This window comes from Sinocyclocheilus grahami, unplaced genomic scaffold (genome assembly GCF_001515645.1).
Source record: "Sinocyclocheilus grahami isolate Dianchi unplaced genomic scaffold, SAMN03320097.WGS_v1.1 scaffold592.1, whole genome shotgun sequence".
NCBI classification, from domain to species: Eukaryota; Metazoa; Chordata; class Actinopteri; order Cypriniformes; family Cyprinidae; genus Sinocyclocheilus; species Sinocyclocheilus grahami.
Genome location: NW_015505771.1, coordinates 676,180 through 691,146, shown reverse-complemented (window position 1 = coordinate 691,146; position 14,967 = coordinate 676,180). Strand labels below are relative to the sequence as shown.

Genomic DNA, 14,967 nt, shown 5'->3' with positions numbered 1-14,967 from the left:
TGTACCACCGCTGAGCGGCCGGGTCACCGGCTCGGCTCCTCAGCGAAAACCTGAATATGCGCTGCATCTGCTGCCTACTTATACTCACGCTGTGATCAGCAGAAGCTGGATGCAATAATCGCATGCCAATGTTCATTGGCTCGTTTAGTTTACACTCGAAGTAGATTGGTCCCGCTAAGCGAGATCCCAATTTCGTCTGTCATCCGACGTGACGTCTCCGTTCCCTCCTTCAGGGAACGAGGGTTACCATACGTAACCGAGACGATCCTTGCCTCTGCCTGTTTTCCGCAGCTTCTCCACAACGTTAGTTTTTGACTGACATGACTCTTTGACTAGTGCATCTTTGAGCCTATATTTAGTATAAGTAAAATACTTAAGTACTGTTAAAATCAGATACTCTAAGACTTTTACTCAAGTTGTTTTGGAATTGGTGACTTGTAACGTGTAGTGGAGTAATTTTCACTGTAAAGTATCTGTACTTTTACTCAAGTATGGATTTTAGGTACTCTTTACACCTCTGGTGTTACCTTATATTTCACTACTCTGAAATGCTCATATACTGTACTACTGAAACGTAATCTTGGAAAACAGTTTTGGAGATTTTGGTCTTTCCTGTTTCAAGTATACATAACATTTTTTGATGTAGATTTTCTTTTGTTAGAGTTTGTGAGTGCTATGCACAAAAATACATAGCACTCACACATATTATGTAAAATAGACTACTGTTTTATTACATTTACTATTTTTAGCCATACTTTTTGCAATGAATAAATATATTTATAAATCAACATTTCTTACACTTTGTCGACCATCTTGGATAGAATGTCACAATGCATTTTTGGCATTGCATCCTTTGTGAATCATACATTCTGCCATAGAATCTGTCCAAAAGACATTTTCTTAGAAGGCAGCACAGTCATCCTTCCTACCTTTTGGAACAGCAGGAGCACACTTATGATGCCTTAAATAGTCAGCTTACTAGACTTTGGAACAGAGCCATTAATTCACAAGATTGCAAGCCTGTCTTGTTTGTTTTTTCTCTCTCAAACAAACACTCTTTCTTTGTTTATCTCTTTCTTATTCTAATGTGGCCAGAGACTGAGAGCGGTCTACAGTAGATCGGGTCAATCTTTGCCTGCTCTTTTGGTTCTGGTCTGGTTCGGTGGCAGATGGCGGGTGGGGGGGTGACGTGAGAAATCTGCCCGAGCTCCAGCTCTCACGTTAACCCCTCATGGCCATATGCCTGCCCTCCTGTTACCCGTTCCCTGCTCACCAGCCCTGTAACGAGCTCCTCGCTCTCTCTCACACAGGCACAAATACACTCTTTGTCTAGAAAGCATGACTGCACTGCGAGAGACTAATTTGATTAGTAGCCTGGTAATAGGCACTGGATGATAATTCCTCTCTGGATGCTTCTGCTGATCATTCTGTGTGAATGGACATGTGTGACACATGTTAAAAAGCATGTTAAAAAATCGTTATGAAAGACGTTGAATAAACAGTCCACATAGACCAATATTTAAAAAAAGCACAGTTGAAACAAGAACATATCAACTCCTAAACCACTTTTTGTCTATTCAGTGATTTTACACATCTGCCACAATAATGAAAACCTAATTTCTTCGTATATTCATTTTGGAGCTTTAAATATCATGCAGTTAACGTGACTGATGGCTCTTTTTTTTTTACACAAAGTAATTTAGTTTTTCATTAACATTTTTTGACCTTCTTTGGGACCCCTAAAAACAGCTTTAGACCCCTGTACATTAATGTTCAGAGGTTTGGAGTTAGTATGATTAATTGACTGATTAAAATTTTTTTTTTAAAGAAATGAATACTTGTATTCAGCAAAGACTTATATACAGTATATATATGCACACACACACACACACACACACACACACACAAATATTAAGCAGCACAACAGATTAAAATTTTTTATAATAAGAAGAAATGTTTCTTGATCAGCAAATCAGCATATCAGAAGGATAATGTGACAGTGAAGAATGACACAGAAGGCTGCTGTAAATTCAGCTTTGGCATCAAAGGAAAAATGAATAGAAAATAGAAAACAATTATTTTAAATTGCAATAATATTTCACAATATTACTGTTTTTACTGTATTTTTGATTAAATAATTGCAGCCTGGGTAAGCATAAGAGACTTCAAAACATTTACAAAAAATCTTACTGACCTTATTGAACTTTTGTTTGGTAGTGTATGTACTGTAAATGGCCTCTGTTATGATTTCTTAACTTTTTGGGAAATGAATAACTGAAAAATGTTAAATAATAAAAATGTTAAATAATGAATTACTATGATATGTAAATGTGGTCGGTCATTCAGGTATGTTAAAGAATTAGATAATCCAAAAATCTAAATTCTGTCATCATTTACTCACCCTCATGCTGTTCCAACCCTTTATAACCTTCTTTCAACTATTCATTGGTTCAGACGTCGGCGCCATGACTTTCCATAATCATCCTGATGGAAGGAAGTTTTGCATTGCATTATGGAATTAAAGAGTACATAGTACATCAAAGTCTCTTATTTCAAAAGAGAAAGTAAAATCCTATTTTCCATAATATGTCACCCTTTATATAAACCAGTTTGTATAATTATAAAAATGCAACACTGATCTCAAACAACACAAACCCCTGTGTGAATCTCTCACTGAATTATTACAGAAAGACTGAGACATAAATTATTTTCATCCACGACACTAAGACACAACACTAAATAAAACATCTATCGGTAATACGGGCCATTTTTCATTAGCAAACCATATAAATACAATAAACCCATGGAATTAGGGAACAGTGTCTTCAGCCATGCTTTAATTATGAAACACTGGGGAGGGACGCAATCTTAATAAAACATCAGCATGCCTGAGAGCAGGAAGTATCGGCCTGCTGCGGTGCTCACTGTGGGCTGCCCACGCTGAATCCCAAAGCTCCCATCAGCACCGGCACAGTGTGAGCTGACATGTCATTCCTCTTCCAAAGGGAAGACACTTGCTCCTACTGTGACAGCCAGACAACAGCAAACAAGCTAACATGCATGAGACGCCAAATGCCACGTTCCATATTTGATGTACAGTACTGTGAATTCTGGCATAGACAGAGATGATTAGCATTGAGCCAGCATTTGAGGAGCATATTTGACATTAAGTAGGGTAGGTTTTTTTTGTGCACACATGAGTTCATACACAAGTTAGTATGTGCACACATTCAACCAAAGTACTATGGTAAAACAGTGCTGTTTGGATACTACCATGACAACATGATCTCAGTATTCAAGCTTAAAGTCTGATTTTAGCATGTATACATTTTTCTGTGACTGGATAGACATACAACGTCATATTAACATTTGAAATGTAATCCATTTTATTATACAAACAACAGTGCATTCGATATGTTTTTTAAATAACGGAGATTATTTAAGGTTAATGCTCCTTTATTTATGGACAGTAATAAAACAACAATATTAAAATAAAAACAGAATACATAGAATATAAATTATGTAAATATACTGTATAATACATCATATAATCTTTTTTTTTGGTTTGTTTGCATAAGTCAAGGTTTAAAGTACATTAAATGCAAAATATTTTTTTAAATAAATTGCTTGAATTAAAAATGGATATATTAATGTAATAATTAAATATTAAAGTTATAATGAATTTTACCTGATATATTAATGTAATGGCCGATATAAAAAAAAAACCTAAATAAAAGGAAATAAAAAAGACACACACACACACACACACACACACACACACACACACACACTAAAAACAGAATACATAGAATATAAATTATGTAAATATACTGTATAATACATCATATAATCTTTTTTTTTGGTTTGTTTGCATAAGTCAAGGTTTAAAGTACATTAAATGCAAAATATTTTTTTAAATAAATTGCTTGAATTAAAAACGGATATATTAATGTAATAATTAAATATTAAAGTTATAATGAATTTTACCTGATATATTAATGTAATGGCCGATATAAAAAAAAAAAAAGGAAAAAAGGAAATAAAAAAGACACACACACACACACACACACACACACACACACACACACACACACACACACACACACACACATATTATAAATATATAATAAAAAATACATAAATACATATAACTACATAAAACATATAACACTTAACTACAAGAGATTTAGGTGTTAAATAAATTAATATTAAAATGAAAATTAAATTCATAATAAAATTTAAATTAATTAAAAAATAACGTTTAAATTGGCAAAGGTAATGTGCAAATGAGCATGCAGAGTTAAATATCCAGTATTGATATATACCTATTTGTGTATAAAAATGTATGTGTAAACTGTATAAATGAAAGCCTATGAAACAAATGAGATCACCTTGACCATGATGGACATACCACATTATTGTTATTGTCTGCTGTATAAGGACATTTTTTTATGACTGACTGACGTCTTGTGTAAATCCATACCTCATCACAACTGTGCTCATCTGAGTGCTTCTTTTTAGTGCTTGTCCTGTTTATTGCTGTGGGCTGCAGCAAAGTGTCTTTAGCAGTGCCCTTTATTTGTGGTCAGCGAATAGCTGAGATCAGGCTGATTTAGGCTCTGATGGGCAATACTGTGGTGGTATTTGATCCTTGCACTGGCGAGCTCATCCTTCTGTCTGCTGACTAGACACGGCCACCTCCAGTGACACATCGACTTCTCCTCCTGCCCCTACTGGCGGCTCAGAGATCGCTGAATCCCTCACCAACACACCAGGTGACACAGGCAGAGACTGCATTAGCATCTTAAAGCAGTTCAGCTGGTGGATCCAGACTTCATTTATGAAACCTTGTTTAATGGACGTGCTTTTAGCTCCCTGTTTTGCATGAAAGTCAACATGAAATGCTATTCGCAATGCATTTCACTAACATAATATGAGGCAATTCTGAAGGAAACAGGATATTCAGTGGGATGAAAATGTAGGATGAAACTCGGTTGGGAATTAATTGGATTGTGAAAAGTGGCCCAGACAAACATTTGAATTACTCACAATAAGATCAGTACTTGTACTGGGCAAAGTAAATAGGCGATGCAATTCTGAATCTGAAGGAAACAGGATATTAGTGGGATGAAAATGTGAGATGAATCTTGGTCGGGAATTAATTGGATTGTGAAAGTGGACCAGACAAACATCTGAATTACAATAATACAATAATATCAGTATCTTGTACAGGGAAAATAAATAGGGCTGATTTTTATTTCATGTTGACTTTAAAGTTCCTTTTAATTTCTGTTTAGTAGTAGATGGACCATAGTACATTGCGTGTCTGTGGTGTTTTAGCTTTGTGGTTGAATTTATACTAGTCATGGAAAAACATATGTAGGATAATAAAATCAGTAATAACATCTAAAAGCAATAATCATTATCATCAGACATTTATTGCAATACATTAAAACTAGAAAACAGCTCTTAACCAAAAAAAACTGAGTGATTAAAGTTTTATACAACCAAATGTAGCTAGATGTACCCACTTGTAATTTTTACAGACTTTGTATTCTTTTGCATAAGTACAAGTATGTTTTCCAAAGCTAAAATTAAAAATAGAAGTGTTAACAGTAGGAGGTAGCTGGCCCTCTTTACTTACTCTCTCGGCTCTCGACTCAATGCTGTAATTTTACTGTCCCAAGTGCTACTTGTGACAAGCCTTCTGCCCACAATGCCAGCTGCTACCATCTCGAGCCAGACAGACACCTCGTCTTTAACTACAATGCCATCTCCGTCTAGTCCAACACTCACAGTTGTACTTGTACCTACAGCACCTGACCAGCCAGGTAAGAGAACTTTCTGTACATGTCACAATCACAATTTGGTGACAAGTTTGCACAAGACAATAACATACAAACAAACTTTTTTTCTCTAAATGTCTTCCGGTATTAAAGTTTTGATATTTAAGTAAAATAAATCCATCAGAACTCTGTTCGCAAAGACATTTCAACCTTGAAATGAGCTGTAATATATGCAAGCATGTGTCCATCTATTTAGGTTAGACATTCTTCATTTATTCGGTCTCACTTGTGTTAATAATTTGAGAGGTGAAATATTCAACAGGGAGCATGTTTAAAGTCATACACTTTTCATACACAGTTTTGTTCTCTTGCCCTCCAGGTTGTGAGAATGCATACATTACAGTTATTCTATTAGAAGGCGCTTTGAATCTTTACAAGCTTTCAGAAGAGCCTAGAACATCTGAATTTGTGTGACTTCATTTTATAGTGCTATGCTATGCTATGCTATAAGTCCATGGTTCACTTCATGGGTAGGATGATTACAATTTGGTACCTGGTATAACAAACAAACAAAAAACTTCTCTACACAAAGCATTTCAGACAGGAACAAGCAAGAGCATTTCTCTAAATTCTTGACCCAACAATGCTAGTAATGTAGCAACATTAAGATACTCAATTGAAATGTGGTGTCTGAAACACCTTTAGAAGTCTAGTATCATTGTTAACAAAACTAAAATTAGAAAAATAATATAATCTGATCATGTTATGATTTTATTTCAACTAGTCGCCAAGGCTAAATTTCTCATTTTCAATTAGGGTCACTTGAAGTAAAATAACTAAAACTGAAGTAAAACTAAATTTTATAGATATGTTTAAGACAAAAGAAGAACAAAACTACTAAAAGTAAAATAATATTAAAATAAAAACGAATTAAAATATTAATAAATAATCAAAATCTAATCTAAAATCTGAAAAATATAGGATTTAAAACAGTGGGGCAAATTCACTAAACCGTTTCAGATATGCTCTAAACCTGCATATCATTCACTAAGCAACAGCAAAATAGTGCTGCACTTTAAAAACTGCACTGTAAAAATTGTGCACAAATATTAATATAATTCATATAAGGTACAAAAACAAGACAGTCATCATAGGCAAGTAAACAAGGCCAACAGCAAGTGAACTACTACTACTACTACAGTTTCTTTGCTCTCCCTTACCATATAGGAGACCTTGAGGATTGCAGTGCATTCAGGGACTCACGTTCCACTGTAATTCCACTCATGACTGATGGCCATAATGGTGCTCTATATTCTGATCTGAGGTATAGCAGGTTGTGGAGATTAAACATGATTACTGCTGTGCTAAATCATCAAAAACAAGACAGTCATCATAGGCAAGTAAACAAGGCCAACAGCAAATGAACTACTACTTAGTAAATTCCCTCCAGTTTCTTTGCTCTCCCTTACCATATAGGAGACCTTGAGGATTGCAGTGCATTCAGGGACTCACGTTCCACTGTAATTCCACTCATGACTGATGGCGATAATGGTGCTCTATATTCTGATCTGAGGTATAGCAGGTTGTGGAGATTAAACATGATTACTGCTGTGCTAAATCACTCATTAATATACAGTATATAGGCCAGGGTGCCAAGTAACGTACCATGTGGCGGCTCCTTAAACTATGTCTTCTTGAATCAAGCATTGAAGTCAGCAGGGCAGGTGGAGCGTTTTGATGATGATGCCGCACTGATGCTTTACAACCCATTACCAATTTAAACGGGCTTTCAGCTGTAAAAAACAAAATGTAATTAAATAACTGATAATAAAATTTTACAGACTTAAAAAATGTTCAGGATTCAATACAAATAAAACAAAAGCTCAGCATCTGTGACATTATGCTGATTACTAATGAAAGTAATTTTTACTTTTTCCATTCAGTTTTTTTCCGTGACATTAAAATGCACACAGTTTTAAAATTTTATTTCATGTTGACTTTAAAGTTCCTTTTAATTTCTGTTTAGTAGTAGATGGACCATAGTACATTGCGTGTCTGTGGTGTTTTAGCTTTGTGGTTGAATTTATACTAGTCATGGAAAAACATATGTAGGATAATAAAATCAGTAATAACATCTAAAAGCAATAATCATTATCATCAGACATTTATTGCAATACATTAAAACTAGAAAACAGCTCTTAACCAAAAAAAACTGAGTGATTAAAGTTTTATACAACCAAATGTAGCTAGATGTACCCACTTGTAATTTTTACAGACTTTGTATTCTTTTGCATAAGTACAAGTATGTTTTCCAAAGCTAAAATTAAAAATAGAAGTGTTAACAGTAGGAGGTAGCTGGCCCTCTTTACTTACTCTCTCGGCTCTCGACTCAATGCTGTAATTTTACTGTCCCAAGTGCTACTTGTGACAAGCCTTCTGCCCACAATGCCAGCTGCTACCATCTCGAGCCAGACAGACACCTCGTCTTTAACTACAATGCCATCTCCGTCTAGTCCAACACTCACAGTTGTACTTGTACCTACAGCACCTGACCAGCCAGGTAAGAGAACTTTCTGTACATGTCACAATCACAATTTGGTGACAAGTTTGCACAAGACAATAACATACAAACAAACTTTTTTTCTCTAAATGTCTTCCGGTATTAAAGTTTTGATATTTAAGTAAAGTAAATCCATCAGAACTCTGTTCGCAAAGACATTTCAACCTTGAAATGAGCTGTAATATATGCAAGCATGTGTCCATCTATTTAGGTTAGACATTCTTCATTTATTCGGTCTCACTTGTGTTAATAATTTGAGAGGTGAAATATTCAACAGGGAGCATGTTTAAAGTCATACACTTTTCATACACAGTTTTGTTCTCTTGCCCTCCAGGTTGTGAGAATGCATACATTACAGTTATTCTATTAGAAGGCGCTTTGAATCTTTACAAGCTTTCAGAAGAGCCTAGAACATCTGAATTTGTGTGACTTCATTTTATAGTGCTATGCTATGCTATGCTATAAGTCCATGGTTCACTTCATGGGTAGGATGATTACAATTTGGTACCTGGTATAACAAACAAACAAAAAACTTCTCTACACAAAGCATTTCAGACAGGAACAAGCAAGAGCATTTCTCTAAATTCTTGACCCAACAATGCTAGTAATGTAGCAACATTAAGATACTCAATTGAAATGTGGTGTCTGAAACACCTTTAGAAGTCTAGTATCATTGTTAACAAAACTAAAATTAGAAAAATAATATAATCTGATCATGTTATGATTTTATTTCAACTAGTCGCCAAGGCTAAATTTCTCATTTTCAATTAGGGTCACTTGAAGTAAAATAACTAAAACTGAAGTAAAACTAAATTTTATAGATATGTTTAAGACAAAAGAAGAACAAAACTACTAAAAGTAAAATAATATTAAAATAAAAACGAATTAAAATATTAATAAATAATCAAAATCTAATCTAAAATCTGAAAAATATAGGATTTAAAACAGTGGGGCAAATTCACTAAACCGTTTCAGATATGCTCTAAACCTGCATATCATTCACTAAGCAACAGCAAAATAGTGCTGCACTTTAAAAACTGCACTGTAAAAATTGTGCACAAATATTAATATAATTCATATAAGGTACAAAAACAAGACAGTCATCATAGGCAAGTAAACAAGGCCAACAGCAAATGAACTACTACTTAGTAAATTCCCTCCAGTTTCTTTGCTCTCCCTTACCATATAGGAGACCTTGAGGATTGCAGTGCATTCAGGGACTCACGTTCCACTGTAATTCCACTCATGACTGATGGCGATAATGGTGCTCTATATTCTGATCTGAGGTATAGCAGGTTGTGGAGATTAAACATGATTACTGCTGTGCTAAATCATTCATTAATATACAGTATATAGGCCAGGGTGCCAAGTAACGTACCATGTGGCGGCTCCTTAAACTATGTCTTCTTGAATCAAGCATTGAAGTCAGCAGGGCAGGTGGAGCGTTTTGATGATGATGCCGCACTGATGCTTTACAACCCATTACCAATTTAAACGGGCTTTCAGCTGTAAAAAAAAAAATTTTAATTAAATAACTGATAATAAAATTTTACAGACTTAAAAAATGTTCAGGATTCAATACAAATTAAACAAAAGCTCAGCATCTGTGACATTATGCTGATTACTAATGAAAGTAATTTTTACTTTTTCCATTCAGTTTTTTTCCGTGACATTAAAATGCACACAGTTTTAAAAGCCAGAATACTGCAGGAACTAAAAAAGGATGATTCAGACAACTTTACAGCTCAAATGATATAATATAATATAATATAATATAATATACAACCAATATGAGCCTCATATTTCTTTTTTAAGTTACTTTTTAATATAAAAAAATATATTTTAATAAAAAAATTTAATTATATTTTAGTGAAAATTTCGATATCACTTATATATTTATTGCAGTGAGTATATACTCATTTAATATAATATAATATAATATAATATAATATACAACCAATATGAGCCTCATATTTCTTTTTTAAGTTACTTTTTAATATAAAAAAATATATTTTAATAAAAAAATTTAATTATATTTTAGTGAAAATTTCGATATCACTTATATATTTATTGCAGTGAGTATATACTCATTTACTGCATTTACAAGCAGTGCATTTCTCTTACAAAGCAGGTTGATTTTCCAATCGGATATGCTATTTAGCAGGTGTTCAGTTTTGTCGACTGTGAATACGTTTTTTTCACTTTGTTTGTGTAATCAAATCAATATGCCACCACCTCACCTATCCCACCGTTTCTGCCTCACACCAGGTGCGTGTCACATTCGCTTTTCGAACCTAATGGTGCTGAAGCTATGAAAATGGCAAGCCCAGCCTCAGGAGATAAATCATTAAATACTCTGTTATTGTGAAACACAATCACTTTCGAGAGCACATGGCGTGGCGGTAGAGGCTAAGCTGAAGGCCGGAGCTCAATTCTTTCAGATCTATTTTTGAATAGCTATTGAATGAACACCTGCTAAATATTTCATAAGAGAAAAGAGACCAGGTCATGGTAAGGAAGACCAAAAAGGGGACAATTTATTGAACTTATGGAGAGAGAGATAGATACATGAAACCATAAGAGGAAAACGCAGTGAGTCCTGTCCTTGAAGGGTTGGACAGGGGCACGAACGGGGGAAATGATTCTATCAGATCTTGTGTATCCCGTTTCTGCTGAACTGGAAATGGCCAAAGGTTGAAATGCTGCAATAACATCAATTATGTACAGTATGTAAGCCCAAAGGGCACCAATGGCATCCATAGGCATCTATACAGCTTTTGACAGAACGGTTTAGATATCTGACTCTTTATGCTCTGTACACAATTACAGTTTCCGCAGCACCAGATGTGATACCCGATGCGCCCACCACAGCAACCGACACCGTGACTGCAACAACTGACTTTGTTACAAACAATCCACTCTCTGTTCTTCCTGAGGTTACCGATTCATTTGCCTCATCCTCTGATGGCACTGCTACAACACTTAATATGGACACCCAAGCAATATCTTCTGCAACCATGGCAACAACACCTTCTGCAACCATGGCAACTTCTGAAGCAGCATCTTCAGCATCAGCTAGCACAATCCAACTGCCAACCTCTATTGCTGTTGATGCAGATTCACTGGTTTCTGATAGATCTCCTGTGGAAGCAGGTGCAACGGTTACAGGAAATACTGCGGTAACCTTAGTTACAAGCACAGTTGTGTCCTCAACTGATGCTGCATTTAAAACAGTTGATGCACTCCCTCCAGACATTGATTTGATTGTCCCAGCATCTGATGTTCCTCTAACTCCTGCATCTGATGGTGATGCACCTGCAACTGATGCCATCGCAGCTGTAACAGATGCTCCAGCAATAGTTACAGTTTCTCCAGAGATTGCGTCCATTGCCCCAGCAACCTCAGACTCGGATGCTCCTGCGACTACTAATGTGGCTCCTGAAGGTCCAGGTGATGCAGAAGCAACCAATGTGTCTGATGAAATCAAACCAGCTCCAGAAGGCCCAGGTGATGCAGAAGCAACCAATGTGTCTGATGAAATCGAACCAGTTCCAGAAGGCCCAGGTGATGCAGAAGCAACCAATGTGTCTGATGAAATCGAACCAGCTCCAAAAGGTCAAGGTGATGGTGCTCAAATTGTCATAGCAGGTGCAGAAACAGTCACTGATGCTGCTCCTCAACGTAATGCTGAGACTGACAGTAAACCTCCATTTGAAGTAGGAGAGAAGAATGAAGTTCCTCTTGTTGAGACCGAGCAGGAAAAAACAGCATCAAATCTGGAGAAGAAAGATAACGATTCTCCTGACAGTAAACCTCCGTCTGAAGAAGGAGAAAACAGTGAAGTTCCTCTAGCTGAGTCCAAGGAGGAAAAAACAGCAACAAACTTGGAGAAGAAAGATAAAGATGCTCCTGACAGTAAACCTCCGTCTGAAGTAGGAGAAAACAGTGAAGTTCCTCTAGCTGCGTCCAAGGAGGAAAAAACAGCAACAAACCTGGAGAAGAAAGATAAAAACGCAGAAGCCCCAGGTACCCACAACAAATCTGGCATCAGAATTTTCTGACAAGTATAATCCCTGTTAAAGTGCAAATTACACAATGATACACTTTTAAAGGAGCTTCAAATGTTAATTTTGGAGGTGTAATCTGTTGAAGTTTGTGTCACGCAACCCAAATTGCCTTCAGAACAGTAAGCCAGAGGCCTGCCTCTCTTAAAGGAATAGTAAATGAAAATTCTGTCATCATTTACTCACCCTTATGGCATTCCAAACCTGTATGACTTACTTTCTTCTGTGGAACACAAAAGGTGTTGTTTGGCAAAATGACAGCCTCAGTCCCCATTCACTTTCATTTTTTTTTTTTTTTGAATATTCTATATAAATAAAAGATTCCTTTTGATTCCTTTCCCACAGAGGAAAGGAAGTCATATGGGATTGGAATGACAAAAAGGTGAGTAAATAATGATAGATTTGTCATTTTGAGTGAACTATACCTTTAAAGACCTTTAAAACAAAACACTGAAGTTTTATACAGTTTATCAAGAATAGTTTGAATACACAATACGGATTCGGAAAGAAAGAACTGATTAAAAAAATTAATTAGGACCTCCTTTGGTTCAAGCCTTAATTACATTCTCTTGCAATTACACCGTGTTAATGAACAGACCCTTTGTACATTCCATGAAAAAATGTTTGAAACAATATCCTTAAATATTCAACCACTATGTCAGCATAAAACAAATCATGTATCACATCTGAACAATGAATAAAATGAACAGGAAAATAAAGCGATGTGACGTGTTCTTCACTCATGATCTCTCTGGTGTAAACAGTATCTGGTGACATTAAGAAGAATAACGAGGCTGGGAAAACCGGAGAGAGCAGGAAAGCCAAAGAGGAAAAGAAAGAGAAGGAAAAAAAGAAAGAGAAGGAAAAAAAGAAAGAAAAAGATTATGAAAAGAAAGACTATGAGAAAAAAGGTATACAGCATTTATAGTTGAGTGTGTGTACCGTGCGTAGCTACACTATAGAAATGACACAAACAGATATTGCACTCATCTGACGTTTAAATGACTGCGGTCTAAAAATGCATTTCTGCTTGACTGCATTGTATCTTCCAGTAATGCTGCTGTGGATGAGATGGAGTATCTGTTAGTGAAGAACATTTACAGCTTGTAGTGTATTGATTGGTTTAGCTGCCATTAGATCCACAAGAAAGAAACTCTAAACCCTAGTTTCTTCTAGTTTTAGGCTGTTTTGCTTACAGTATCAGTTTTCCTAAATAACAGTAGCATCATTCCAGTGTAACTAGTTTCACATTTTCGTCCCTTACAGTGAATTTTTCCACATTGTTGAGTGATTTGTCCCAATAGTGCAGTCGTGTTAGCCAACAAAGATAATAACGTTGCTTTTATTCTGAAGTTGTTGAGAGGATTTTGATCCCTGGGGGGCCAAAAACGCAGTTGTCAAAAATAGCGTACATCAGATTTCAAGGTAAGGCGATGCTTTAAATCAAGATAGCAAAAAGGCATTATTTATAGGGTTTCAATGACATTTTATATGAATGATGTATTTATATGCATTAGCGCTCCTTTGGGCAATGCTTATCATTAAGGACAATTCAGTTTTGATTTCTGTTTTTCTGAATATGGACAGACACTAATATGGAAACTGTGGAAAAATTGCTTCTTAAATGTTATTCATTTCCGCTCTTCCATGTCGCCCTTTCTTGTCTCTCTCTTTTCTTTGTGCTCGCATGTTTTTTTTTGCTTTGTCTCATAAGGTAAGCTGCTCATGATGTATTGTGTTTGCTAGAAAACAGAAGGATCTCCCCCAGGCTGTATAATCAAAAGCGTCCTCTTCTAGAAACTAGCTACTTTGCATTTTCACTCATCGAGTGTGTTAGACAGCTGTCTGCTGAAGATGCAAGATCGTTTGTGAAACATCACTCCATCCCTTCACCAATCTGGGGAGTAATTGAGCATTTATATTTAATTAGCTACTCTTACCCCCCATCCCACTGCTTAGCTGACTGTGACACAGCAGGACCCCACGTCGCCAGCATCTTTAAAACATCATATCAATTATTCAAAGCCCCAAGTGTCCAAACAGCAAAGAATCGAAAAGATCAGCTTCTCAAACACAACTTTAAACAGCAGCTCATTATCAGTGTTATATTATTGTCCATTTAAACTGTTAATTAAGGCCTACAGGTGGATTTATTCACTCATACTAATGGCTTTCTACTGTTTAGTCAGTCTGTTTGGAGATGTCTAAATTACTGTTATGTAAAAGCATCCCAAAAATCTTTAAAATGTATTCTTCTGAGAAATTGTTTGTTTATTTAAGCACTAGAAAATTCACTTCATATTTATTTATTTATTTAGTCATTTAGCAGACACTTTTATCCAAAGCGACTTACAAATGAGGACAATAAAAGCAGTCAAAACTAACAAAAGAGCAACAATATATAAGTGCAAATGACAAGTCTCGGTTAGCCTAACGCAGTACACGTAGCAAGGTGTGTGTGTATATATATATATATATATATATACACACACACACACATATACATATATATATATATATATATATATATATATATATATATATATATATATATATA

General features: G+C 35.6%; 1 protein-coding gene across 1 annotated transcript in view; it reads left to right on the top strand.

Moving 5' to 3' along the window:
* Positions 1 to 14,967, top strand: part of LOC107557204 (uncharacterized) — a 71,444-nt gene that overhangs the window by 49,224 nt on the left and 7,253 nt on the right. The window contains exons 7-11 of the mRNA XM_016240540.1: positions 4,689 to 4,775; positions 5,724 to 5,831; positions 11,176 to 12,372; positions 13,175 to 13,321; positions 13,764 to 13,835. Coding sequence (XP_016096026.1) covers positions 4,689 to 4,775; positions 5,724 to 5,831; positions 11,176 to 12,372; positions 13,175 to 13,321; positions 13,764 to 13,835 — 1,611 coding nt within the window. The remainder of the gene's footprint in view (positions 1 to 4,688; positions 4,776 to 5,723; positions 5,832 to 11,175; positions 12,373 to 13,174; positions 13,322 to 13,763; positions 13,836 to 14,967) is intronic.